The sequence below is a fragment of the Hypomesus transpacificus genome, chromosome 19, assembly GCF_021917145.1.
Source record: "Hypomesus transpacificus isolate Combined female chromosome 19, fHypTra1, whole genome shotgun sequence".
Lineage (NCBI taxonomy): Eukaryota > Metazoa > Chordata > Actinopteri > Osmeriformes > Osmeridae > Hypomesus > Hypomesus transpacificus.
Window position 1 is genome coordinate 15,149,002 of NC_061078.1, and position 27,542 is coordinate 15,176,543.

At 44.0% G+C, this 27,542-nt stretch overlaps 2 protein-coding genes across 4 annotated transcripts in view; one reads left to right on the forward strand and one right to left on the reverse strand.

Annotated features, from left to right (window-relative positions):
- Positions 1-6: 6 nt before the first annotated feature.
- On the reverse strand, positions 7-4,002 carry cdt1 (chromatin licensing and DNA replication factor 1). 2 transcript variants are annotated; one of them, XM_047041631.1, is made up of 10 exons: positions 3,786-4,002; positions 3,376-3,665; positions 3,098-3,250; positions 2,705-2,919; positions 2,238-2,432; positions 1,869-2,127; positions 1,442-1,630; positions 1,190-1,360; positions 853-1,054; positions 90-752 (listed from the first exon to the last, which is right to left on the reverse strand). In XM_047041631.1, exons 1-10 carry the CDS (start codon positions 3,898-3,900, stop codon positions 589-591), a joined length of 1,953 nt encoding a protein of 650 aa, XP_046897587.1. In that variant the 5' UTR covers positions 3,901-4,002; the 3' UTR covers positions 90-588. The 2 variants fall into 2 exon arrangements, with proteins under 2 accessions (XP_046897585.1, XP_046897587.1); XM_047041629.1 differs by having other exon boundaries at positions 7-752; positions 3,376-4,002.
- Positions 4,003-4,747: 745 nt separating this feature from the next.
- The window catches only part of piezo1 (piezo-type mechanosensitive ion channel component 1), a 69,372-nt gene continuing 46,577 nt past the window's right edge, over positions 4,748-27,542 (forward strand). The window contains exons 1-2 of one of the 2 annotated variants that reach the window (XM_047042479.1): positions 4,748-5,325; positions 21,583-21,678. In XM_047042479.1, the coding sequence (XP_046898435.1) occupies positions 5,262-5,325; positions 21,583-21,678 (160 nt within the window). In that variant the 5' untranslated portion in view covers positions 4,748-5,261. The remainder of the gene's footprint in view (positions 5,326-21,582; positions 21,679-27,542) is intronic. The other variant, XM_047042480.1, reaches the window with a different exon arrangement.

The following is a 27,542-nucleotide window of genomic DNA, read 5'->3' on the forward strand; positions in this document are numbered from 1 at the left end:
TGTACAAGTTTTTTTAATATCAGTTTACCCATTTGAATGTATTTAAACACTAACTGATTAGGGTTTCACCATTCATTTTAATGTCTTTAAATTACTCCTTCTGAAACAGGACTTCAACATGGATGACCACCTAACAGCAGCCCTTAGCCACAAGTTAAACAAAAGAAAAAAAGGTAAAACCACAAAAGAAATGGCTGTATATCTTAATGTATTCCACCCATCATTTATACTGTTGCACCTTAAAAACCTACAATAAGTAAATGTTAAGAGGCAATTGCGCAAATCTTTATATTAATTACAAAAAAATCCACTGAGGCTTCAGATGTACTAGTTTTTACTTGTTTTAGAATGCACATTGAACAAAGCCTGCAATTAAAACTTTAAGATAAAGTCAGGTATATATTTACACTAATCATCTTCTCCATTGCACATTTAGTCCATCTCCCAGTTCTAGAACCGTCCATATGGCACTCATGGGTGATTGGATAAGTAAAAGCAATGTGGTGGCAATGAGAACCGTTTAAAGAAATCAAACCCCACATTTTGATATGGAGGTTGGGGGAGTAATTGTGGCAATGTTCTCAAATTTCAAACCAGTTCCTCCTCTTTCATCTTGTGGTTGAGTTTCTGCAGAACCATGCTGAGGTCCATGGTCTTGTTCAGCTTGAAATAAAAATCCTTTCTAATTTTGTGAATGACCAGCCACTCAGGGGTCAGCTCTGCCAGCAGTCTGAGGTGTTTCTCCATCTCCCCTGGAAATTGACAAAATAAAACGCAAATACGCATTTAAAAAACATGGGATTGGGAGCCTTGTTCAGTCCTGTGCATGCTCTGCCGAGATTGAACATGTACCTGTGCTGAGAGCGGAGCGGTAGCTGGAAACCATACGGTTGCACGTCAGCTCCATGATGAGGGCAGGCTTCTTCTCGGCCACAAAGACATTCCTCAGGATCCTTGCCAGCTCGCAGAGTCGTGACAACATCAGCAGGCGTTCCTCCTGCAGGGGGTTCCGGGTCATGGCAACTTGCAGCTTCTGAGCCTCCTTGGTACGTATCTGAGATAACAGGAAGACAGTCTCATTATGTATAAATACATACACAAATGTGGAGTTTGCCTTGATATGGAAGGTGCCAGATGTATGAGTGGGAAAATCTGAAAACCACCATGGGACTACAGGACTATGACCTACCCTTTCTAGCAGGGACTGGGACACTCCTTTGAGGGCACTGGGGGTTTCAACAGGGTTTGGCCCTGGGGCAGACATAGGAGATGCGCCTGGCTGTGGAGGGACACTCGCCAACTCTTTGGCACGGCCAGTCTCCGCAGTCTTCAGGGACATTTTGGCCAGAGCCTTCTCCATCTACAAACACAGATCACACTGTCAGCAGCACAGATGCATAAATGACTAAAAACTGCAGACCAAAGGCTGGTATGGCTGTACCTTTGGGGTCATGATGGAACGGGCATTATCCAGAACCTCCTGAGCTGTGGTCATCTTCTCTGTCTGAGGGGGCTGTGGCAGGAAGCTGGGTTGGGGCTGGGGCACCTGGTCTACATTAAAGCGGGGGTGCCAGCGGGTCAGCTTGTCATCAGGGACTGTAACCGGGGGGTTCAGCGAGGACAGGAAAACCTACGGCACAAACAGCAGAAGGTTAGACTGATAGTTACTTGTTTTCCCTGACAAGTAATGAAATGGTCCGTTTGACACAAATGGCACTGACTGGTAACAGCACTCTTCTGTTAATTGAAAGAAAGGCAATGGCTAATGTGATAATTATAAATTTCAGATGAGTTGCATGGGTACAGATAATACAAGCAGAGATAAAAGGCCAAAGCTGCTGTTAACATAAGTGTGTGTGATTCCTAACCTTGTGGTGCTCCTTCACCATGTTGACCAGGCTCTTGTGGAAGATACGCCTCCGCTCCAGTTGGCGGGAGGCCGACAACGTTGGCCGCGTCTCTGGCTTCCCGGTGCCCTCGGAATCTTCTAGAACAGGTTCCAAGGTGAGCTGGTAGCTCGACTTCTTGAGGGTAGAGCTGAAGGTCGGGATGTTCCTCTCCTGGCGGAAGGTGTAGGCTGATGGATAGACTGTCTTGATCTGGCCAACATGAGTCTCCTCAAAACGCCTGGTTAGAAATATTAAGTCAGGATCTTTCAGAACGTGATAATTGAAATAAAAAATAAAAAACACATAACATTTCAGTGTGTACAAACGCAGACATTTGAGTCTTGTTACCTGCGTGTCATGTCCTCGACTCCCTGTTTGAGCTTAGCAAAGGTGACGGTTTCTGAGCGGTTGAAGAGCATGCCTGTAATGGTGTCCATGCTGCGGAACGCGTCAGCCAGCAGCTTGTAGTGGTAGGGCAAACTGAGCCCTGGAGGAATGTCTTGTGCTAGGGTGTGGTACCGCTGATAGCTTGGTTGCTTCTCCCTGTAGGACAAGTGGACAGGAGAGTTGTAATCAAGTCACTAGAGAGCAGCAGCAACTAACAGCAGCATTGGAAAAAAACTTGACTTCTCTTCTATGAGTGTCAAAGCAGTAATTACATTCAATAGCAACAAAGCAGTTTCACTTTGCATTCTAGACAGGATTGTTTTAACCATCTTTGCACTCAAGAAACTAGTACAGTGTATAAAATTGTCAGTTTAAATTTACCGAAAAAATGTATGAAATACAAATAATCCTAAAGATTGTCATCTTACTCTGCCAGTGGCTGGGCTTGGTCTTCAGTAGCCCTGACCTTCCTCTGCTCGGCCCGGGCAGCAAGCTGTCTGGCACGGGCTAGCTTGGCCTGGAGACCTGGGGCAGTAGACACAGCTTCAGGGGCTGGGGAGGGAGAAGAGGAGAGCTTCTCCGCCTGGGCCTTGATCTTCTGAAGCCGAGCCTTAAGGGTGGTAACAGCATCTTTGGAGAGAGCCTGGTGGCAAAATGTATTAAGCCTTAAGTCATCTTCCTCATTACAGTGATGATTTCACCCTCGTTTTGCATAGTTGCTTTGTAGTTACTGTGATTGAGTACACAACTTTCTCGGGTTGAAAATGCAAACAGTGTCCATGATAACAAGCCAACCGTGGTTCCTGTGTTGAGCCCCTTACCTCGTTTCCAGTAGGTGACTTATTGGCTGTGCTCTGGTTACGGTGTTTGGTGGTGGGAGAGTTGGTACCATGAATCAAGATAGTCTTTGAGTCATTATCAACTGACTGTGGTGAATTTTGTGGCAACTGCAGGACACCTTGCTCCACATCTTGCTAATCATAGAGAGGAGAACATATAGAAGTAGTCAGAGTGGATATCGATATCTTATCTACTAAACACCCGTCAAATTAAAAATTGTCAACATGTTCGTAAGTTTCTTCTAGCTAGTGTACTTCACCTGTTCAGTGTCTTTGGAGAGGATTAGTTTCTTTCTGGCAGTCTTTACTGATGTTTTGTCGACGACTTTTACTGTAACGCTTGATTCAACCTGTAGTCGTTTTTTCTTCGCTGTGCTGTGGTCGGCAGTGGTAGAGAACACGGCTGAACCTAAATCGAACTCCGCGTCCGCACACGTTCTTTTCGGGGTTTTGGGGCTCTCATGCAAAGTGAGCGTTTCAGAGTCAGACCTAATAAACGACGATGGTTCAGACCCCACTTTAACAGATGTTGCCTCGTCAATAACTCTCAAAAACTCCTCTTCAATTGCTTTATCCGAACGCGTGGATTTCGACGTGTTTTTCAACGCAATGATGTTCTTCGACCGATTTTGTCTGGTTTTCGGCCTGACTGCTAATGTCGCAGTGTCCACAGCGAGTGCCCCATTGTCCTCGTTGTGCGTTTTCTGTCCTTTAGCACGCGAAGCCCTGGATAAATCACTTTTCTTTCTCTGCGCAAAGAAATCGGTAACTCGTGGCTGAGACATTGTCCGCTCGCAAAGTAGCACGAATTTGTTCACGACGGGACGAGCGACAAATAAATAGTTGCCACTTGGTCCGATCAACTACTCTTCAGTGTCTCGGCTCACCGGAACTTGCTTCCACATGGAACCAAGTTACGCGCGAAATGTTAGCAAACCACGCCTCTTTCCTCCATCCTCCCGTATTCATTGGGAGGTTGATGCCGTATGCAAAACAACCCATTGTTTGTGATTATGATTGGCTAAGAGGCTGAATAGCATGTTTTGTTTTTATGTTTTTCAGGCCATAACGCTAATTATTTAGCATACTGTTTGCTGAAAATCATTTTTTACTTTTCATCGTTACATATTAATTCTATTATTTGGTTCATTGTTGATTGTTTAACATGGTATTTTAAAACATGTATATTATAATATTCGGTTTCAACTGAGTAACTTGAACTTCAGCACAAAAATACAGTCGTAATACCACTGGAGGGCGCCATTAACATTCAGATAGTGCTGGCCTCGGTGAAACACCTTTCAGTAGATAAAATGCACTTGTATGTCGCTAGAATATCAATTCTACATGCCACACTTACACACATTTGAGATAAAGAAAAGCAAAGTCCAGTCAAGTATTTTAGCCAACAGTTGTTTATTGACGTGCTGCAAAAAAAAAACTGCATGAATAGCCTACTAGTTGACGAATAATACTGTCATCTCACATTTTAAATAATAAGCGTTAAAGAATTTAGCTCATTACCAAAGGGGTACTAATTTTACAAAAATGTAGTACGTCCCCGTGGTAGTGTTATTTTAGAAGATCTAACCTATCTGAGAAGCAAGGTTATGAAGAGTAGAAAATTGAGGAGGAGGCGCCAGACCATAAGCATGAAAGCTCCAGACTCCGACTGAGAGAACAGTTCAACTGTTGCTGTGCTGGTGAATCACTTTTTCCATGAAGATATGGGTTTACATGGAATATTCAATAAAGGGGCAGCTGTGGATTATGAGCAAGGCTTTTAAAACGTTTTAGTTTTCTATACCTTAAGAGGGTATATTAACAACACGTCCAAGAGATTCTAAATAGTAGGCTAGGCAATGCCTGATGGACATAACATCCATGTTTTATAGTTTGAATAACCACAGTGGATACTTAAAAATTGAATTAACTTTTTGGAAATTACAACCAATTTAGAACATGCTTCGTAATGAATGAAAGCTACGGCTTGCATGGATTTCCGTCTTTCTTGAAAAACATGTATTCTTGCCGCGGACTGGATTTACTCAACGTTATTGATCTGCTGGAATTGTCCGTTCCGTGGAGGAATGTCAGCGGGACCGTACTGTAGACTGGAGTTCAACTGTACTTTGGGGACGCTCTCATGGAGCTTCAGGTGGTGTGTGGATTGTTATACTGCTTTCTGCTGCCGACGGTCTTGTTAGCAGGTAAAATATAGGCTTAATATGTGCGTTAGAAAGCAATATGTCCGACCGAAGTCACAACATATTTTATTGAGCAAAAAGTTTAAGTGGAATCTGGGTTACTGCCTGTCAGACCAATCCAAATGAATATGAAGAATGCAAAAACTGAAATGTTCTTTTTATAGAGCACTGACTTTTGAAGGTGAAGGCTAACGAAAACAACCAATAGCCTACTTTACCAGGTTAGCTGACATCTCTGTTGTAAGCTTGTAAAATAATCAGGTGTTTATTCTAGACACACCCTCAGGTCTGCTTCCTCTCTGACTAGAGCCTCTCTGTAGCCCTAACTTCTACCTCCCACACACACACACAGACACACACACACAACCAATTTTTTTTTGTTTTGACATCATACAGTCTATTTACTTGACCCAACTAGTTGTGTTGTGTCTTAACACAAACTAAATACAATAAGTGAACACACAAAGTCAGACATTACATTATGTTTGTCACTGTTCTCTCAAATGTGACTAATTGCAACTATCTCAACCAGCTCTCCCCTAAATCTATTAATCATTGTGATCACTTCTCTTTATTATCTTAATGGAAAACCCAATAGTTCACTGTCAGTTGTGAAATTGTGAAGCTCAGTCAGGTCATCAGCAGCTCACTGTGTTTTGTGAAGTTCAGTCTCTGAGGCAGCCAATCACAGCCTTACAGATATTTTTTGGAACTTAAGTTCTCTAAGATCTGAAGTTATTGGGATTGTCCTGAGGCTGGGGAGTAGCTTTCACTGGGCGAAATCCTGTCAGGGCCTGTAACTTCTGTGAATACAATGGGGTTCTGAAGATTGCTTCACCCACAGAGGTGTTAACCAGTCCACTCAGTCCTAATTAGTCACTCGACAAAGGGATACGTGCAAGGTCTTAACAAGAGCCCCATTTCAAATGATCTACTCAGCACTCCCCTGTACGACTGTATTTTAACATCAATACAGTTGCAGCCTGTCAATTACGCTCCAATGGCTGCCTGTCAATGCTCTTATTGGTGCACATAGTCCTGAAAGGATTATGCTGATACCTATACCTTCTCTATTAGCCAGCAGCTGGCATCATAGGTTCTGACTCTGTACCGTTCAGCCCAACTGGTTGACACATTCTTCTCAAGTGGGACAAACTGGATAGACTGCTGATTTAATGTTCAAATAAGAATAGAGAAGCAGGTGATCACAAGGGATACGCTGATCATATGCCTGCAGGGCAGTCTGCTATGATGATACTACAGTTAGTACAATGTGTAGTGGATTTAATGTCTTAAACAGCCCCTGTAGGCCTAGGTGTGTTGGTATGTATAACTGTTGCAGTGATGAACCACAGGATTAATCCTCCAGCTGTTGTGCGTCACACTTGTGGACTGCCAGGAGGTGCCCTACCAAGGCCATTAGTAAACTCGCAACAACATACCCACTGTAAAACACTCAGACTGTAAAACATTCACTCAGAGGAGACAGAGAGACAGAGCACCACTTGGTGTTTCTTTATCTCTTTCTATTTCATAAAGAATAGAAAGAGAGAATAGAGGGAGAGAGATTGTCCTTGTGTTGTGTCAACCATACAAATGAGTAGTTAATGGTCTTTTTCGGAAGGTCAACACGAGCTATAAGATTTAACGTCAGTCTGGACACACCTTCTGCTTCCTTCTGTCCTTTAGCTCATGCCAAATACGTACTTTTGTTTGCTCCACTAAGTGCAGATGTAGAGGAGGAGTACAAATGTAACTGGACTGGGCCAATCTGGACAGAGTATGGGAGAAGGACATGACTGACGGAGAACGGCAAAGAAGAATGACTTAACATGTTGCCCCAGCTTTCAAGTACTGGCACGCTCGATGCCAGCCGGTGTTCAAAGTCATAAACAGCATGGTTGGCCTGCTCTGTAAGGCCTGTGGCAACATTACCATTACCCCACCTAAGCCCATGTTGTTTATAGAGACCTACAGAGAACATTATACTGAAAGATTGACTAGGGATGAGATTTTTAGGAAACACATTGTGTGTGCTGTGTTTGAGTTTCATAAGACATCTTAATGGTATTGCAAGACAAGAAAGGGTGTGTTTAGGGCTATACCTGCCGTATGTGTTGGTGTTTGTGTGCATGTTATGTGAGTCAGCACCATCCCTTAGGCATCATGGCCAGGCTAGCATTCACAGCTCGGTCTGAAATGCCCCCTGTATGTGAGAGTACCGTAACCACAGCCCTTGTGACCAGGGCTGGACTAGCCTCCATCCTTGCGTCGGCACTAGTCTTGCATTATCAAGTACCCACTAGTGGCCATCTGTTTACAGGAGCAAATAGGCTAGAAAGCTACCAAAAAAACAGCTTTACCACAACACATTGAGTTTTCAATCCATAGCAGGGCGTTTGTTTTAGTATGCCCTGGACACAGCCCAGTGATGTAAAAACCAGCGGCTGTGTCCTCTAGCACCATTTACTTTCCACAAAAACAGGAAATAGGTCCAGCGGGGTGAGCTCAGCAGTTTTCCCATTCATTCCACCAACAATGGAAAGAAACTCAATCCTCTGTAAGACATGAGGTGTCTTTTACAGTCATTGCGATTCTAGGTACTCAACTGACAGCCATGTGATATTTATTTTTCTTCTGTTGCTTAGCAATGTCCTTAAGGGAGCCTTGACCACACCTTGGTTATCTCAATCAGGAGCTTGGTAGACAGATAAGTGTATCTTCGTAGTGTGTATGGGTCCATAGTGTGTAGAGTTGTAGGAACAACCTACTTATTATGTCATGGACTTTCACACTTTTCTGAGATACAGATTGTGACATTGGAACAGATGGTTGTTTATAATAGGCTTCTGCCGTTACTGTTGCCTGCCCGGTTAGACACAGTAGGCCTACTGATTAGTCTCTATACTTCTCAGACCAGATGCATATGCCTGAGATGAGCATAAAACTTCAGTGTTCCTGTCTCCCTTATGCTGTCAACTCAAAAAGACACACACATATGCACAGAACGCCTGTCTCTGTGTCTGAGGGGCGTTGATGTGTGCATCAGATGCGTCTGACTTTGACTCATACTTGGGACTGTTATCAGCGTCTTACAGAGGTGTAGTCACAACAATGACTAAAGGGGGAAACCCATGTGAGGTCATGTGAGTGAAACCGTGTTTCAGTGAGGACCTTTTGTGGTAGTGATAAAAGTTTTGCTAAGTGCCGGTGATAGGCTCAACTTACTAGGTTGTGCCAGGAGCCAGAGCTACGGGGGAGTAGATGGACTGACAGACTGACTGACTCTCATTGCGCATGGCCTCCCTGGTTTCACATGTGTACAATACCTTAGGTGGACCTCATCCATCATCTCATCACTTTCTCAGACTCTTATCCCCTCTTCTTCTTCTCATATCTATTTTGTCTTGGTAAACACACACACATTACAGTATTCATATAACATAGTTCTATTCAGTACTGTAAACTCAGGGTTCCCTTTTTCAGGGCAAAGCCCTCCCTGTCAGTGTGTCTATAGGAAGTTAAAGTCATGGCCTGACCCAGACTCCAGTGTCAACTATAATCATGGTCGTGTGGTGGTGTTTGTAGGCCTAAGCCTGACTCTTAGACCACTCAGCTGCCTTCTGGGAAGTCAAGTTGGCCTGGCTGCTGCTGGTCTTTGTAAAAATTAAATATAGGCAGTGGAAATGCTGCTCTGAAGTGCATACCACAGGGAGAGAAAAGGAGGGACTTTTCCAGTCACGCATTTAGATTTAATATATCACATGATGAAAACCTAAACCACTCATGAACTGCCCTAATCATCTCCAGGTTCTGTTGAGATCTCTGACTGTGACTGTAGGTCGTTCACACCTATGAACAAAGTCATCTGAGCACTCCCAGTCATAATTACTTTGGATGTGTTTAACATAGATCATTCAAATCTACTGACCTTAATCTATACATTTCCAATGGTCAAAGTTGATCTTCTGGGATTAATTTAGTTATAGAGAACAGGATGGGCTCTGATGGGCACAGTGAAAAGTGTGTCAATGACTGCTAGTGATGATCAATGTTTTAGCAGTTGATCAATAGGCTTACTTTGTGTTTGAGAGTGGGTGTATAGGCCAGTGACTGACTGTGTTTATCAAGAGTAAATAATATAATAGGGCCAAACACAAGTTGTGTCATGTTAACATCATCCCTCCATCCATACAGTCATACAGGGACAGGTGTTTGTGAGGCTATGTATCTCAGGGTACCAGAAAACCTAATCCAGATGTAGGCTCAGGTCATTAAACAGATATTTGTCCTCATTCTGCACTTGTGGGCCTAACAGTAAGCAGATAGCAGGTCCTCAGAGCTGGCTCACCAGCACATACACAAACACTTAACAACATTTTAAAGAGGAGCGTTGTGGGACGCCACACCTGTTGCGTTCCCACCAAGGCGCTTTTAGAGGTGCTGATCCAGGGGCTGGAGCTGAGACTGAGGCTGGCTTGATCACAGCCAGGGAATAGTCCTCATCTTACTGCTTTCTCAGCACCTCTCATCAGTGCTCTCTGCTTCAAGGAGAGGGTAGGTATGTTTTCTCAGTTGTTTTGTCAGGGAGAAACATTGCGTGTAGATTAAATCTAAGAGGTGATATGGTCTGCTAGTCCAGTGGTCTACCAAGCAGAGCCTCACCTCCACCTGTCTTCGTTTTGTGTTTCTCAGCACACTAGGCACAATCCCTCTCAGCCAGTCAAATACCATGAGGCTATTTATAGAGGTGGCGGAGACCTTGGTTTCTCAGTTGAAAATACCTCGATCCCCAAATTCCGTTCCAATCAGAAAATGATTGACCCAAATGATTACCTTGACGTTCAGGTCAAAAATCCAACACCGACTTCAATGCCATGTGCCTCACTAGTCATATTTCCATCCTGTACCCCAAGCCAAGTTGCTGTCATAAGGAGATTTCTGTATGTCTGAAGAAAGATAGTTGTTGTGAAGTTTAGTTAACATTTTTCACTTCAAAGGTACCATCCCATCTCAACTGTATCTCGGTCATTACGGCAGCCTTTCCTGGAATTTTCGGCCTAGAGAGTTGGCAATCAGACCTGCGAGGCTGTGTGTTACATTCTCCCTTTTGCCGTAAGCATTCCTCTGTCTCACTTGCCCTGACAAGCCTCATAGTCTGTATTTCTAGTTTGTTCTGGTAACAAGATTACAGTGTCCCTTTCGGTATGCGATGAACTTCATGCCTCACTCTACTTTTGTCAAATCTGTCTATCTCAAATTTTACCTCTCTCTCTCTCTCTCTCTCTCTCTCTCTCTCTCTCTCTCTCGCTCTCTCGCTCTCTCGCTCTCTCTCGCTCTCTCAACCTCAAGCAGCTGCCCAGAACGTGGCAGCTTCCCACTCCTGTTTCCATGTTAATTGTCCAAACAAAAAATAAATGATGATGATGAAACACAGCCCAACACAAAAATTACAAGTACAATAAAGCACATATCAAATAGGATCTACACACCCAGAGCCAGGCTGGCCAGCCATATCATATTTCGAATCAGCATTATTGGCCAAGTATGTATGTACAACAGATGTTGACATTTTACAGCAGCCTCCCTATTTTGCGCGTCACTCTTAATGCTGGACTTTGTTATGGACTGTGACTAAGAAGAGATGCAGTGGTTGTTGTTGGTGGTGGAGAGAGTAGATCTGCAGTGAGAACACGGTTCTGTTATCACCAGCACGCACATGTCTGTGGCCTGTTCTCTCTCTGAAGGGTGGCAGAGAAGTGTGGGTGGAGCGTACTCGACTCTACAACTTTGGTCGAGGAAATACTAAAGGCTACTCACAGTTACAGCATGGTGAAAGTCCATATATATGTCGGAATGACTCAATAATCTTTTATTCATAATTATAATCATAATTTTATTCTATGTAATCTCTTTGTCTGTATCTGCACAGTGAACAAAGAGTGTGATTCACCATCTTCTTCCTCCCTCAGTACTATATCAGTCCTCCTAGTTTCAGAAGAACCCTAAAGAGGAAGTGAGAATTTAGATAATGTGAATAGAAAACGACTTGACAACAGCAAATCTCATTCCATGCCAGCTCATTTGTTAGAAACACTACTTCTGAAGATGAAGTGCTTGTTGGTTTCAGGAAGTGAGGTGACTGTGTACTTTCCCTAACCAGGAGGGCTTGAGTTACAGCTTGTCTTATTCACACACACACGTTCTCAACGGCACTTGAGTTTGTTGTCATTCCTGTGGCAGGATGTCTTTCAGAGAGACAGGGCACCGCACAGCCTTGCGCTGTGTTGTGGCAGGGTGGTTTTGTCTGACTGTGTGTGTAGGCCTCCCATTGTCCAAGGGATCATACATGAATGACATGATTTTGGAACAACCTCTCCTAAGCACTTGTTATAATGACTCTACGTCTAGTGTGTGTGTGTGTCTGGGGGGGTCTGGGTTAGTTGAAGAAAAAGCTTATCATCCCCTAACTGCAAGCACACAGGGAGATGCCTCGTTACAGGTCTCCCATCTCAGAACTGTGGGAAAGTGCCAGAGGATGTCTAGGGGTGTGTGTGGGGGGGGGGGGATGTATAATGGTGTCGACCCAAAAGCTGTGGATGTGGCCATGGTAGTGGCTGATTCAAACTGTCTCAAAGGCTTGTGTCCATACTGACTGATTGTCCATTAGCTTTACTAGTCTCATAAAGTCGGGAAGTTATCTGATTACGGCATGTGTCAAAGTAGAGGCCCTGTCCTGTTTAAACGCACAGTTAAACTCATAATCACTTCCAGCAGCCATGGTCCCCCCCCCCCCCCCCCCCCCTCCTCTCTCTCTCTCTCTCTCTCTCTCTCTCTCTCTCTCTCTCTCTCTGTGTGTGTGTGTGTGGAGGATCGGGTCCAGCCAATAGTAGCTTTTGCAAGGAGAGCAGACACCAGCATAGGCCCCTGGGGCTTAATCTGGCTCTCTCTGCCAGGCTGACCTCATAGATGGTAGGTTTGGGTCTCTAATGTAGCTTGAATTGGGTTGATGAGTGCTAAGTGACACATTCTCTCTAGGTATGTAATAAGGTACTGATATGCTGTTGGTGTGAATGCCATTTGTGATACTGTCAGTGTATGTGTGTGCATGTGTGTGTGTACATGGTGAATAAACGAGAGCTGTAGTTATGTCAGTTTTAATCCAGTTTTAGTGCAGTATTACTTGCAAACTCTTGGTTTCCCTGATCCCTGACGGAGTACTGACTGACTAATTGTCTCACAGACCCCCATACAACTCCCAAATCTCTCTCCTCCTCTTTCCTCTCTGCCCTGCCTCTCCACCCCTTCTCCCACCTGGTTGAAGACTGATCCCACAGCACTCCCCCCCCTCTTTCTTACTATTCTCGTTTCCCCTCCCACTTCCTTCTTTTTCTCCCTACTCTTTCTTATGACTTCTACCTTTTTTTCATTCTCTCCCTCCCCTTTCCTTCCTCCCTCTGTCATCCTCTGTCTCTGACCCGTACATACGGCTTACATACTTGTAGAGTGAGGTCAGTATGACGGGCCAACGCTGGGCCTCTGGAGGCACTGAGGAGGGAGGTTTGAAAACTTTCTAGATTTTTTGTTCTTCATGTCACCAGGACTAAATGGTTAAACAAAGGGGGAGAGAGAGGGAGAGGGAGCAAGTGTGTGTACAATTTCCAGTGGGCTGGGAGCTTTCGTTCACCTAGACCTGACCTGATGACTGTTCTCCCCATTTCTCATGTTTTCCGTCTCCCTTCCAATCCCTCCATTCCCCCTTTTCTCCAGCTAGAGGTTATTTGTCGTTTCCAATCTGCTTTAATGCCGCTGCTCTAAGCCAGCTGGCCTATGTTCCCTCTCTCTGCGGTCGCTGCTTGTCCTTAGCCAAAAGAAGCCTTAGCCATAGCATGCATCTGAAACTAGAACATGAGTCGTGGCTACTGGCTAGTAAACACCAGCAATCACAGGGTCTCTGTGATTATCTGGGGATTATCTGTGACAGCGTTTGATGGTCTGACTTCTTCTAAGCATTTTTCTCTATCTCTAAGACTGATAGTCTTTTTTGAGGACTTTACGTTGGCTGAAGTGTAACTCTCAACTTTCAAATACGTTATGTTGTCTTGTGGTGATTCTGCTCACTTTTCAAGGAGTTTCCATATCCCTCTGGAGGCACGCGGCGTTCCTCAAGTGTTTCATCAAGTTGTGCAATAGCTGCTGTCTTACCCCCCAGCTGGTGGAGTTGAGAAGTGCTGAGTGGCGCTAATGTGGGGTAAGCAGGGTGAGGTGCCTGGGGTTTGGCTCTCTGCCCATCAGATACACAGACTCTTGGCTCTACATGCTGAGCTGACACGCCTCTGCACAGCAGGGTGGACAGATCCCATCTAGGTCTGCCACTGGCTTTTATTATGTCAGTGGGTCATGTTGTCTGAGAGAGAAAGGAAGCCTGAAGCCACAAGTGTAATCTTAACAGCAGTTAAAATGACTGTCAGATAAGATGAAGGAGGAGGTTGGGGAAAGTGTAACCAGTCTTAACTTCATCATCAGCGGGGGTGAGCCTTGGTTGGAGGCTGTTTTTTGGACATGTACTGAAACTGAGTGTAGGAGGTCCCTCCTTCTTCTGGGTTGAGGGATCTAGAACTTACAGGTCATGGGGCTGTGACAGGAACAACACATGAACACCTGGGGCTGGAGCTTGAGACTCAGACCAGAGTTAGGACTTAGATAGTGGAAAGGATTACCATCCACTATCCACTGGCCAGGATACAGATCCTCAGTCAGTGTAACGCTCCTGACTTGAGGTTATCATCCGCATTGGAAACTGCTGCTGGTTTGATTTGGTCCTGGCAAGCACACACCATGGATGTGGAGTCTGTGGGAACACAGCCCTGATCTAACGCTGATAGGGGATGAGGCCACTATGGGCACTGAGAGGTATAAAAGGCTTGGCCTTGGATGGTAAACCATCTCATCCACAGACAAGCTTTCTCCAGCCCAACTGTCTGCCTACACAGTCTACTGTATGATTCTGAATTATAAAAATAAGTCTCATACGATCTCTCCGATGTCTTCTTCAGATAAAAGACTGCATATTTTTAGGAGGCTCAACAGGCTTCACCTCATAATCCTGCCATTATAGTCCCGCTCATTACAATCTTAAAGCCAAACGACATCAGCCCTGTGTCTCGAAAAAACATTTGTTGACAGAAGTTCCCTGCTTCTTATAGGCCTGTAACTGTGGTTTTAACTAGCTACATATAAGAGAAACTGGTCTCCGCCCTCAGTCAACACCAGTTTTGTAAAACACAGGGAGGCATGATGGGAAACACAAAATGTCTCTGTTCAGTGGAGGAGGAAAAAACCAAGGATGAGGAGGAGGTTTGCTGAGAAATGTTCACGGTGCAAGGACGTGTCCACTCAATGTCAGTTACTGTTTGTTTCCAGAAAAGGATTCCAGAAAAGGATCAGAAGATGTACAGTAGGGTGTTGGGTGAATATTTTGAGTACATTCCTTCAGGACAAATTAGAGGTTGAAATTGAATTCAGTTGGATGTGAAGTATGAATGGCACCTCTACATAGACCATTCGGACACACACAAACACACACACACAGAGTGTGTTCCGTAGAGGTGCGTCACAGCCCCAGCTCTGCGGCATGCTGTTGGTTTTTCCAAATCTGAATTACCATAAGTTCCTGAATCCTTCTGATGCATGGTGTGAGAGGCTGTAGCAAAAGACACAGGGTGATAGGCTGTGTCTACTACCGCACACTTTACGAAGTACACTGTAATACAGTGCACTGCAATACAGTGCACTTACATCTGTAGTGCACTCCATCGCTGAGTAGTGCTGGCTCAAATGGAACACTTAAGTTAACCACTTGGCGGGAAGTGACGGAGGCAAATCTGCTTGCGACAGCCGCGAAACCTGTCAAAATGAACGCGCTTCTCCACCCCAAGTGGAATAGCTGCCGAAAGGGGTCCTCCTCTTCTGCTATGTAGCTATACACACAGCCATAGAGACTGAAATCACTTGTAGGGACAGCTTTTCTCTTCAACTCAAAAACCCATTTCTTTCTGTCTTGTCACTGGTGTTTTATGGGTATATTATTTGATGTATAGAGACACACACCCACACATACACACCCCCTCACAGAAACATTGCGAAAACCAGAGCCTTTTCATTTGAAAGGGGGGCTTACAAATTGTAATCGTGGAATGTTTTGATCACAGCGGTGAGGAGCCATAAAGCAGCAGCAGTGATAAGCACAGCAGGGGCTTGATTTGTTCAACCAGGGTCCACTGCTGTTTACTGTTAGTCCCTCCCTGCTGCCTGGGGATAGGTTGACCTCAGATAGTTCAAAGATCATAGGTTAGACAGTGAGATAGTGCAGGACATGTCGGTGTATGAGGGTATGTGTGTGAGTAATAACCTGTGTCATCAAGATAAGCGGTTGGTAATCGTTCTACCTCATTTTACAAACAGCTGGTTGCGTCTGTCTGTGTGTGTTTGCACCGCAATGGTGGTTTTGTAATAATCCGTCATTTTACAACAGTGAACACAATGAGAAGAGAGAATGAAAGTCTGCTTCTTCTGCAGCCCGTTAGTGTTTCACACATGTTCATGTCACGTCTATTACTTCATTACTTCAGGCGTTACCACGGCAATGACTTTACTGAGTCATAACAGTGGCTCCCCTGTCCCCCCAGGCTGTCAGCCAATCAGCAGCCAGGATCAGGCCAAACAAATCCCTCTTAAGCAGTGGTCACCAACCTTTTTAGGCCAAAGATCACCGACCTTTGCCTTGGTGACCCGAAGATCTACCTATTGAGGCGTTGAGAGACAGAACAGACTCCAGACTGAACTTACAACTTAACTTTATATTTGGCCTTATTGTAATTGAATGAAATCAAACACTTTGTGAACAATATGAACAAGAAAAAACACTTTTGCAATGAGCAGGCTGGATATGAACGGTTTTATTTATAAACTGAAGTTACAACACAACACTGACAAATTTCTCATGTGACAAGTCAGTGTGATGGCTGTGACTGAACACTGTCTGTGAGTGCCTTGTAGTTTGGCTCATAAGCAGAGACAGCCAGTCTGAGGCAGTCTGTGAGGTGTCTGTCAGTAAGCCGGCTCCTGTACTTGGATTTGGTGATTTTCATCTGTGAAAATGCCATTTCACAGAGGTAGGTCGATCCAAAGTAGGCACTCACTTTTAGTGCACATGCACTGAGGAGAGGAAACTTCTCTCGGCTGACAAGTCCCCAAAAGTCACTGTCCCTTGACCTGGCTTTCAGCTCAATGTCATTTTGCAAATCAAGCATCTCCATGTCCACTCCACTTGGCAAAGCAAATGCTTTCTCGAATTGGTCTGCAACCTCCTCTGTATTAATAGGCAGGAATGGGTTTGAAAGAAATGCAGCAATATCCTTCATGATTTCTAACTCACCAAAACGTCGACTGAACTCCGCTGCCAGTTTGTCCAGGTGCACACAGTACTGCTCAGGGTGAAAGTCAGAAGAGTCTTTGATGGACTGTGACATTTTTTCCAGGTTTGTAAAGTGTGTCAGCGTCCCTTTCCTCAGATTCGTGGTCCAGACACAGAGTTTGGCCTTGAACGCATTCACTGCGCTGATCATGTGGAGGAGGTGCCGGTCTTTTCCCTGGAGTTCGTGGTTGAGCGAGTTCAGTTTTCCGGTTAGGTCCGTCAGAAACCCCAGGTCCAGTAGCCACGCATCCGTTGAAAGTTCCTCGTGCTCCTCGTTCCTTTTCGACAGAAACGTCTTAATCTCAGGCAGTAAGTCAACAAATCGCTGCAGCACTTTTCCGCGACTCAACCACCTGACATCAGCATGCAGAAGCAGGTCTCCATACGCCGAATCGAGCTCATCCAATAACGCCTTGAATAAGCGATGCTGAAGCGCTTTTGCTCGAATCGAGTTTACCACTTTGACCACCAGTGACATGACATGAGAAAAGTCCACAACTTTCCCAGCCAAGGCTTGCTGATGAATCACACAGTGATACTTCATGAAGTCGGGGAAATCCGGATCATTACGGCACAGTGCTATAAAACCAGCGTGCACACCGCACATTGCCGGTGCCCCATCGGTAGTGATTGCCACCAGTTTCTGAATGGGGATGTTCTTTTCACGGACATAGCTTTTAAAAACGTTGTAAATATCCTCACCTCTCGTTCTCTCTTTTAATTGGAGAAGAGTGAGGAAGTCCTGAGGAAGTTTGTTGTAAAGTCCTGGAAAGCCATTCTGACAAATACAACAAGCTGAGCCGTGTCCATTACATCGAGAGGCAGCTAAATCTTTTTTTGCGTTTTGGACGTCCATATGGACGTCCATAGACTGACGGCGATGGCTGCTGATCTTTGCATGGATGGACGGACGGCGATGCTGTTCAGAGTGCCGTCCATAGAGGGAGCATATATTTTGGACGGCGTCATAGCCGTCCATACGGACGGCGATGCTGTTCAGAGTGCCGTCCATAGAGGGAGCAGATATTTTGGACGGCGATGGATTAGCAGGGACGTCCCTCGTGCCGTCCATAGAGGGAGCAGATATTTTGGACGGCGTCATAGCCGTCCATACGGACGGCGATGCTGTTCAGAGTGCCGTCCATAGAGGGAGCAGATATTTTGGACGGCGATGGATTAGCAGGGACGTCCCTCGTGCCGTCCATAGAGGGAGCAGATATTTTGGACGGCGTCATAGCCGTCCATATGGACGGCGATGCTGTTCAGAGTGCCGTCCATAGAGGGAGCATATATTTTGGACGGCGATGAATTGAATGTTTAGCAGGCTGTTGAGCTAACAGAACTGCCGAAGGCTACCATAGCATGTAGCTAGCTACATTAACTTTGGATGACTCAATCTTTTGTCAAGTTAATTTGTATGAATTGCATGTTAGTGCAATATTTACGCCTTCTGTTTTTTTACATAATCAGCAGTATGATCTCATGACAATATAGACTTGAAAAACAATATGTTATGGTTTGGGTTTGCCTATAGGCTACATATATTTTAATTATTTCGAGAATTGTTAATAAAGACTCATTTAAAATTTTAACATTGTGTTATGACCCTATGAAATACAATGCCTTTTAGGGCTTTACATAATCATCAGTATAATCTCATGACAATATAGACTTGAAAAACAATATGCCTATGTTATGGTTTGGGTTTGCCGAGATATAGGCTAGGCCTGCATATGTTTTAATTATTTCGAGAATTGTTAATAAAGACTCATTTAAAATGTTAACATTGTGTTATGACCCTATGAAATACATTGCCATTTAGGTCTTTTAAACCGTCAGTTTTAAGTGTTTTATGGGTGGATTTGGAGCCACCAGTCAGTAGCTCCAATGTTGCGCACGAACCACTTTGAGCGGAGACAAATGCAAAACGTAATAGCCTATGGGCCTAACACTCCAAATTTTAAAATTTTAAATGAGTCTTTATTAACAATTCTCGAAATAATTAAAGTATATGTAGCCTATAGGCAAACCCAAACCATAACATATTGTTTTTCAAGTCTATATTGTCATGAGATCATACTGCTGATTATGTAAAAAAACAGAACGCGTAAATATTGCACTAACATGCAATTCATACAAATTAACTTGACAAAAGATTGAGTCATCCAAAGTTAATGTAGCTAGCTACATGCTATGGTAGCCTTCGGCAGTTCTGTTAGCTCAACAGCCTGCTAAACATTCAATCCATCGCCGTCCAAAATATATGCTCCCTCTATGGACGGCACTCTGAACAGCATCGCCGTCCGTATGGACGGCTATGACGCCGTCCAAAATATCTGCTCCCTCTATGGACGGCACGAGGGACGTCCCTGCTAATCCATCGCCGTCCAAAATATCTGCTCCCTCTATGGACGGCACTCTGAACAGCATCGCCGTCCGTATGGACGGCTATGACGCCGTCCAAAATATCTGCTCCCTCTATGGACGGCACGAGGGACGTCCCTGCTAATCCATCGCTGTCCAAAATATATGCTCCCTCTATGGACGGCACTCTGAACAGCATCGCCGTCCGTCCATCCATGCAAAGATCAGCAGCCATCGCCGTCAGTCTATGGACGTCCATATGGACGTCCAAAACGCAAAAAAAGATTTAGCTCCTACTGATTACATCCAGCGATTCATCAAACTGCAGTGAAAAATATTCACAGAGTGACAAGTCCTCCAACACCTGTTGACCAACGTTATCCGACAGTAACTCGATCCTTCGTGTCACTGTTGTAGGACCAAGAGGCACAGCACGGAATGCAGCTTTTATGTCCTCTTTGTTTTTGAAGGTGCTGCAAACAGTCTCTGCGGTGACGGTCAATAGTTCCTTAAACAAATCCCCATCTGTAAAAGGTCTCTTGTGTTTAGCCAAAATGTGGCTAATACGAAATGACGCCTCAGTTGCAGCCTTACTTTGAGACGTAGGTTGTGAGAAAAGCGACTGTTGAGCCTTCAACTCCACTTTCAGCTCCTGAACTTTTTTGGCGCGGATTGCGCTCTTTGGTGGATAGCAGTCTTTGAATTTCGGATGGTTAGTGTTGTGGTGCCGCTCCAAATTCCCTCGCTTAGACAGTGCCTGTGGCTGGTGGCACAACATACACACACTCTTGTCTTTTACCAAGGTAAAGATGAATTCCTCCTCCCATTCATGATGGAAACTGTAGTTTTTCGCCCTCTTTCGTGGTGCCTCTGCCATGCTTGCTAACACTATGTGGACAACACGGCCGGGTAAATAAACAAACCAACGGCAACCACGCCCACAGGTATCCTGGGATAGCAGGTCTCTCAAAGGTCGTCTTCGGGAAAAAACGCCCATTTATTCTGTCGGTGAATTGCTTTGCAACACGCACAGGCCAATATGCAAATCCAGGTACAAGAGAACGCGCGTTCAGTTTAAGAATCCTCCGCGTTCATGAATTAGTCGGAGATCAGTATTTCTGAAATTATTTTGGAGATCGACAGGGAAAGTCTCCGAGATCGACACGTCGATCGCGATCGACAGGTTGGCGACCTCTGCTCTTAAGGATCCCCAGATGAGATCATAGAACCCAGTCATTAGTAGATCTAGTGAGCTCTCTACAGACACAGACACAGCCACAGAGGGGCCCTGTCAGTGGCGATATTAGACCCTATTTAGGGGTGCTCAAGCAAATATTGTTTATTATCTTTTGATGCTGGTAGTTCATGAAGAAAAGGACATCCTTATTTTTTTTTCATTCATTCAATATTTTGCATAATACATAAATGTTTTAGGGGCGGGTCGTGTTCGTGGCAGGTCATGGCCGTGGCCAACACAGCATTTTACCCATGCTTACCAACTTTACAACTGGCTCTGGAACCAATTGTCACTCCTAATATCTAAACCTCACAGCCAATCAGAAGCAGAGTGGGGAGAGGTTTAGAGGCCCATCTTACATCATCTAGTAGAAACAATGTTAATACAATATAAAAAAATTATGTCTATTGGATGTGTGTTAGCTTTACAGTACGTGATGCTTTTGACTTTTGCTTTTTAAAGTAGTTTAACACAGGTAATCCAGTTTGTTAAAATTGTTTTTATGATGTATGCTATTCACCGTATCCTTCTCACCTTTTTTACCCCTGACCTGTTTGCATGCCTGTAATTAGCAAGGGGGTTTAGCACTTTTGCAAGCCACTATACTCATGTCACATTCAAATTGGGTGCTGAGCACCCCTAAAGGTCTGATCCTAGAATCACACCTGGGCCCTGGTCATAGTCCTCCAATGGCTAGTGTTATAGGATCTGGGATTTTGTCGTCAATGTCCACATGAAAAAGACAAAGGGAACTGTTCAAGTTGTATCACTGTGGGATACTCCTTTCCCGCCCACAATTAACCCAGGAGTAATGCAAACACTTTCAAGACGACCCCACTAGCTACTCTCACTCACGGGACAAAGCGTGTCTTTGTTCCTCCATTCAGGCTCTGGTAATTATAGATCTGTAGCAGACATGCCAGTGGGGCGGGCCGAGAGGGAGCGACACCCTGTGGGCCTAGCTCCAGTCATGGGGTACTGTTACTGTACCACACATTGTATCTTCTTTGACTGTGTTTTCCTGGGCTGTACTGGACCCAGTCACTCTCCCCTGACCACATATTGTATCTGGTATATCTTTACTAGGATCTGTTGAAGTCTGGTATAATAGTGTATATGTTGTTTGACTGAAAGAGAGTGTTCTCTCTCTGCCACTAACTGTGGTGTCTGTTTGTTTCCCCAGCCTGCCTGTTTCGCTACAATGCCCTGTCCCTGGTCTACCTGCTCTACCTCTTATTACTGCCCTGGTTCCTCTGGCCCAACAAGCACACACTCAGAGGTAAGATCAACTACACAATCTTGTTTGTCTAGCTAGATGGTAGTTTGGCTGTCTGTCTACACCTATCTGTTGTGTTGGTTGGTAAGCAAACAATGTAAGTGTTTCGTGTTCATAGATAAGGCCATTGATACATTTTCATATGTTGTCTGAGATTGTCATATAAAAAGAGTGTAAACTTTTAAGTTAAGTCCCATGAAGGGTGAAGCATATTGACAGTCAATTCAAATGAAGTCACATGGTGTTAAACACACAACTTAAACAGAAAAACCCTTCTGATTCTTTCCCGGAATCAGGCTGCTCACTTACACCGCACATTCTCTGGACAGAGGGATAAAATTTACTTAAAACAATGACCCAAGCAGACATGAGGATTGCAGTCCCCTTTGGGAAGAAGCTACTAAGCTTTCCCTTGTCCCTGTTAAGAAGCATCCTACCACCCATCCTGAACAACATACCTGACCTGTGTTCTGACTGCCAGAGAGAGAATTGTCCAAGCAAGCCCACCCACAATATGGCAGTTCAATCTATTTATATGTATTACTTTATGTATGATCTCAAATGAGCAAAGTAGTTATGATGTAAGCATATAACTAATTTAAGGATGGGTGGATAGTGGTAGTTATGTGTTTTAGCTTTGTTCTGATAGTCATGTGGAAAGTGTTATGTTTAATGGTCAGTATCGGGTTATGGCAGTGAGACAGGGATTTCATCAGGATTATACAGAGATCGTTTCCATTGAACTATTCTCCAAACCAGGAGTCATTACTGTATCACTCCCCTGTTGAGAAGCCATATCTTAAGGGACTTATTTCTCAACGTGTTCTGCTGTTTTCCAACTCCCATTATTGGCCAGTGGTCATGCTGTATTGACCTGCCAGAATCTGTGTTGTCCAACAGACCTGACACAGTGGTTGCAGAAATACCAACCACAAGTTTAATTTGAAGATTAACTTTACACACAACTGGAAGAATGGAAGATTGAATGGGAAAACTACACTGAGACTATGTATGTTTGAGAGCTTGAATAGTCTCTAAAACACGTACTGATGTGAGGATCAGTTAACATTATATAAAAATAGTATTATTGTGTGTTTTTTTACTATAAATAAATACAAATGTTTTACATGTATTCATTTAGTACACTCTTTTATCCAAAGTGTCTTAAACAGTGCTTAGAATCTAAAGGGGATGTGGGACTCAAACCCAGAAATCCACTGTGCAGCATTGCCGTAAGGACATGCTTCCCTGGCCTAAGCGGGATCATGTAATAATCTCCTCCTCTTGATTTACACTATTCAAATATTCCTTTTATTTAGACAGGCTTTTAACTTCATGCTTCTTTAATCCTGTCTAACGTCCGTGTTGCATTGTCTATTGCGGCGGAATGAACACCAAACAATATTAGCCTTCTGGAAGCACATGCTGACAAAAGTAGGGGGCATAAACGGAGACAACCAAAAACATACACACTGATACACACATTCACACACGCAACTGCTCAAACATACCCCCCGAGGGTTATTTGTTAAATTTATCAACGTATTCACGCTCCAGAGCTCCAATTAGCTCTATCCACTTCCTGTATGGTTGGAGAGGGATGTGATAAGGCATGTAGCCAATCAGAAACTTTTCCTGCCTCAAAACTAAACACAGTACAGGAACCACGCTCATTAAAGATAATAAAAAATCTGAATTCTCGAACTTCTCTTTCTTTGTTTGGTTTTTCGCCCTGATGAAAGGTTTTTCAATTCTAACAATAAACTGAGGCCAGCTGTTTCTCTCTTTCTCTGTTTGTCTCTCTCTGAGACTGTGATAAGCTACGAGTGATGTATGGTAAAGTGTGTCAATGGTGAGATGTTTGTATTAGAAGGGGGAGATCTAATATCTCGGGTGGAAAATAATAAATTGTATTATTAGTTATTTTGATGAACAGGTTTAATAGGAACCAGCTTGTTTGTTCCCTACCTCAAATAATCAGCACTTGGGACAGATGGGATAGGGGTCTGAACTGAAAGAAGGTGGGCTGGAGAGAAGGATGAAGGGAGAGGTGTAGGAGATGTAGGAGAAACATCTCCTCCCTTTCCATGGAAATCTAGTATCACCAGCTGTTTGTCGTCGGACAGGATCAACCATCTGGGTAATTTGGGGTTCTACTTGTCACAGTTTCCTCTGTGGATTAGAACCTGTGTGTGTTCTATAAGATCAGGGAAACCATGAGTGCATCCTCAAAGACTGAACTAAATGGAAGGTTAGACCATCCTTCCACTAGACTGTAATGCTGTCTAAGGCTGCGTGTCACACTGTAGAATAGAAACCCCAGTGGTCTCACCCTGACCCTCTCATCAGTCACTCACTCTATCAGCCTGGGTTTTACACTAACACCCATGCCCTTGAACACAAACCTACCCTTCCTTTTCTAGGAAATCAGCCCCTAATGTTATCATTTAAGGATATAAGCCCATACATAACAGACTTTCGAGCCCTGGATAGAAGATTTGTGTCATCACGGCCATAGACAACCCTGACAGAGAAAAGACTGATAATCCTCAAATACTGTGTCACCCTATCAGCTATCCTTCAGCGTTCCACACACACACATCACCTGATCCACTGTGTTTGATGTAGCCTTTTCAAAAGACAGCTTTTCCGTTTAAAACTGAATGGGTCACTCGCCACCATTTAAATCCTCTGTTAAAATCTGGCTGCAGTTTATCTGAGCTGATAAGTGAAAGTGCAAATATTGAGCAGATGTCTGTCTGGAGGGTGGCAGCTGTGTTGGGGAGTGTGTGTCACCTGTGTCTTCCAAACGCTGTGTGTTAGATTGGGAAGGTTTATTCAGGGGGTGTTCACTGAGCTCCATTGGTGCTGTCTTATCTGTTCCTGTTTGTTCATGGTTGTTATCTCCTCGACCATATCCCTTCCTGAGGCACTGCTGCTGTTGTACAGGGAGGATCACATTCTCGCAGGCTTTCTTTGTCTTTTTGTCGAATTACAGCCAGGTAATTTGGTGTCCCTTTTCAAAGAAACCGAATCCCAACTGTCACTTTGTAAAGGGATGTTCCAGTGCGGGATACCTTTGTGTTTGAAGCAAAAGTGAGACTGCTCAGTCTATTTCAGTTTGGTTTCTTCAGATGCATTTGAGGAATGTGAGACAGGGAGCTAGTGGTTTGTAGTTGTGTTCCAGACCAGATAGCTTCTCCCAGAGGTGTGTCTGCAATGTGCCCTCTGCTCTGGAACAGGAACAGGGATTCCACATGGCCATGTTATGCCAGACCGCTCCTCTGACATACCGGCCAGCCTGCTCTCCCACTTGCACTGCAGATGACAGAATGTTGCCCCCGACCCAGCTGGACGATGCTTGATGCAGGACTCTCAGAACCACCCAAACTAGAAACTCGAACTGAACATAATGCAAAATGGGTGTTTAGTACCGTTTTACATAATCACCCGACCCAAGAATTTCTGCCCTTGGAGTACAAGAATGTAAAGATTGTGCAATCGTAGTCTTCTTTGAAAGGACAGAAGACTGGTGTGAATCAGAGATGCAACAGTAGGAATATGTGGCTCCATATTTCTGTTGGGTGTTGTTAGGCCTGAACACACTGGCCTTTTCAACCCAGCCACACCCTCTGCTCCCTGGTTGTGGCCAGTCATATGGCTGTCTGCCCTCCCTAAAACAGGCAGTGTTTACCTTTGCTATGCTTAACCAGACATTTACAAGGTGCTGGAAAAATAGTCATGTTTAGTCCTGGGTTCTCTTCTCAGACAAGTCTCTTTTGCAAACCAGTGCAATTGATTTATAGGTATAGAATTAGATTTGATGTTATATCAAGATAGGATACCCTTGCAGAAGTGTTTTGGGTGTCTGGAACCGTTGGTTGTCCAGTCATCTCTTTAGAAAACAAACCAAATTAGAATATGTTTCCAAGTTGTAAAAATGTAATCTGTAATTTAATCTCACTTCAGTCTAAATAACCTCAGAAAATATATATTCTCCCCTTACTGCACTATGACCTGATAGGACATACTGTGAAAATCTTGTAGCGTTTTAGCTGCTCAGTATAAAACCTAATACCATCCTCTTTAACTCAATGTTTTTCTTTCCATGGAGGCTCGGGCAGTGTTCAGAAAGCTCATCCTGGCTCCTTGCCTCAGAGCTCAAATGGGACCTGGTCGAGTGCTGTAGCACTCACATGCAGACTTGTTAAAACAATCTTCATAGTGAAAAATCTTATAGTGGAAAGTCTTACGGTATTTGCAATCTCCTCTCCGCTCAGGCTTTCATAGGGAAGGGCCGGTGTGCATGGAGAGAGGGGGAGTGTGTGATACCTCAAGTAGGGCTCTGAGGCAAGGAGCACAAGGTGTGATGTATAAAAATTGACCTGACGTGAGAATGTGTGGACCGTCCGCAATGTCTTGTCTGGCTCTGTAACATGTTGAATTCTAACTGAAAAGTGCCGAAACTCACCAAACATTACAAAATAAAGTTTCTAATACAGTTACTGTCATACGTCTATGTAGTTGACTATTCAAAAAACTGTTTGATAATTCATGTGGATGATCACATCAAACCGCCAAAACTCAAACCGAAAATGCTATAGGATACTGTTTAATCCGCCACCAATAACTTCTGTTAAACTTGAGTGTCGAAATAACTGTGGGAGTCTTTACTTTAATCCTAAGCCGGTTTTATTTGTTTTATAAAACCTCCAGAAAACCACATTGAACTTGGCGGGAGAGGTGTACGCCGAACCTGAAACCCAAAACACGTACAGTGCCATCCAAAAGTATTAGAACAGTGAGGCGAATTCCTTTATTTTTGCTGTAGACTGAAAACATTTGGGCTTGACATCAAATAATGAACGTGAGACCAGAGATCAAGGTTTCAGCTTTTATTTCCAGGTATTTACATCAGGATCTGATGCACAACTAAGAAAATATCACATTTTGTTTGAATCCACCCATTTGTCATGTGATCAAAAGTATTGGAACAGATATACTTAAAACATATTTAAGTGAATAAGACTTAATATTTAGTTGCAAATCCTTTGCTTTCAATAACTGCAGCAAGTCTGTGACCCATTGACGTCACCAAACTTTTGCATTCTTCCTTTTTGATGCTTTCCCAGGCTTTCACTGCAGCCTCTTTCAGTTGTTGTTTGTTTTGTGGGGTTCCTCCCTCCAGTCTCCTCTTAAGCAGGTAAAATGCATGCTCTATAGGGTTTAAGTCTGGAGATTGACTTGGCCAGTCTAATACCTTCCATTTCTTGCCCCTGATGAACTCCTTTGTTGTTTTGGCAGTGTGTTTTGGGTCGTTATCTTGCTGCATGATGAAGGCTCTGCCAATCAGTTTGGTTGCATCTTTCCTTAAATTGGCAGACAAAATGTTTCTGTAGACTTCCGAGTTCATTTTGCTGCTGCCATCATGTGTTACATCCTCAATGAAGATTAATGAGCCCGTCCCAGAAGAAGCCATGCAAGCCCAAGCCATGACATTACCTCCACCGTGTTTCACAGATGAGCTTGTGTGTTTGGGATCATGAGCAGTTCCTTTCTTTCTCCAAACTTTAGCCTTTCCATCACTTTGGTAAAAGTTAATCTTTGTCTCATCAGTCCATAAAACTTTGTCCCAGAACTTTTGAGGTTCATCTCTGTACTTTTTGGCAAATTCCAGCCTGGCCTTCCTATTCTTCTTGCTAATGAGTGGTTTGCATCTTCTGGTGTAGCCCTTGTACTTTTGTTCATGAAGTCTTCTGCGAACAGTAGATAGTGATACCTTCACTCCTGCCATCTGGAGGTTGTTGCTGATCTCACTAACAGTTGTTTTAGGGTCTTTCTTTACAGCTCTCACAATGTTTCTGTCA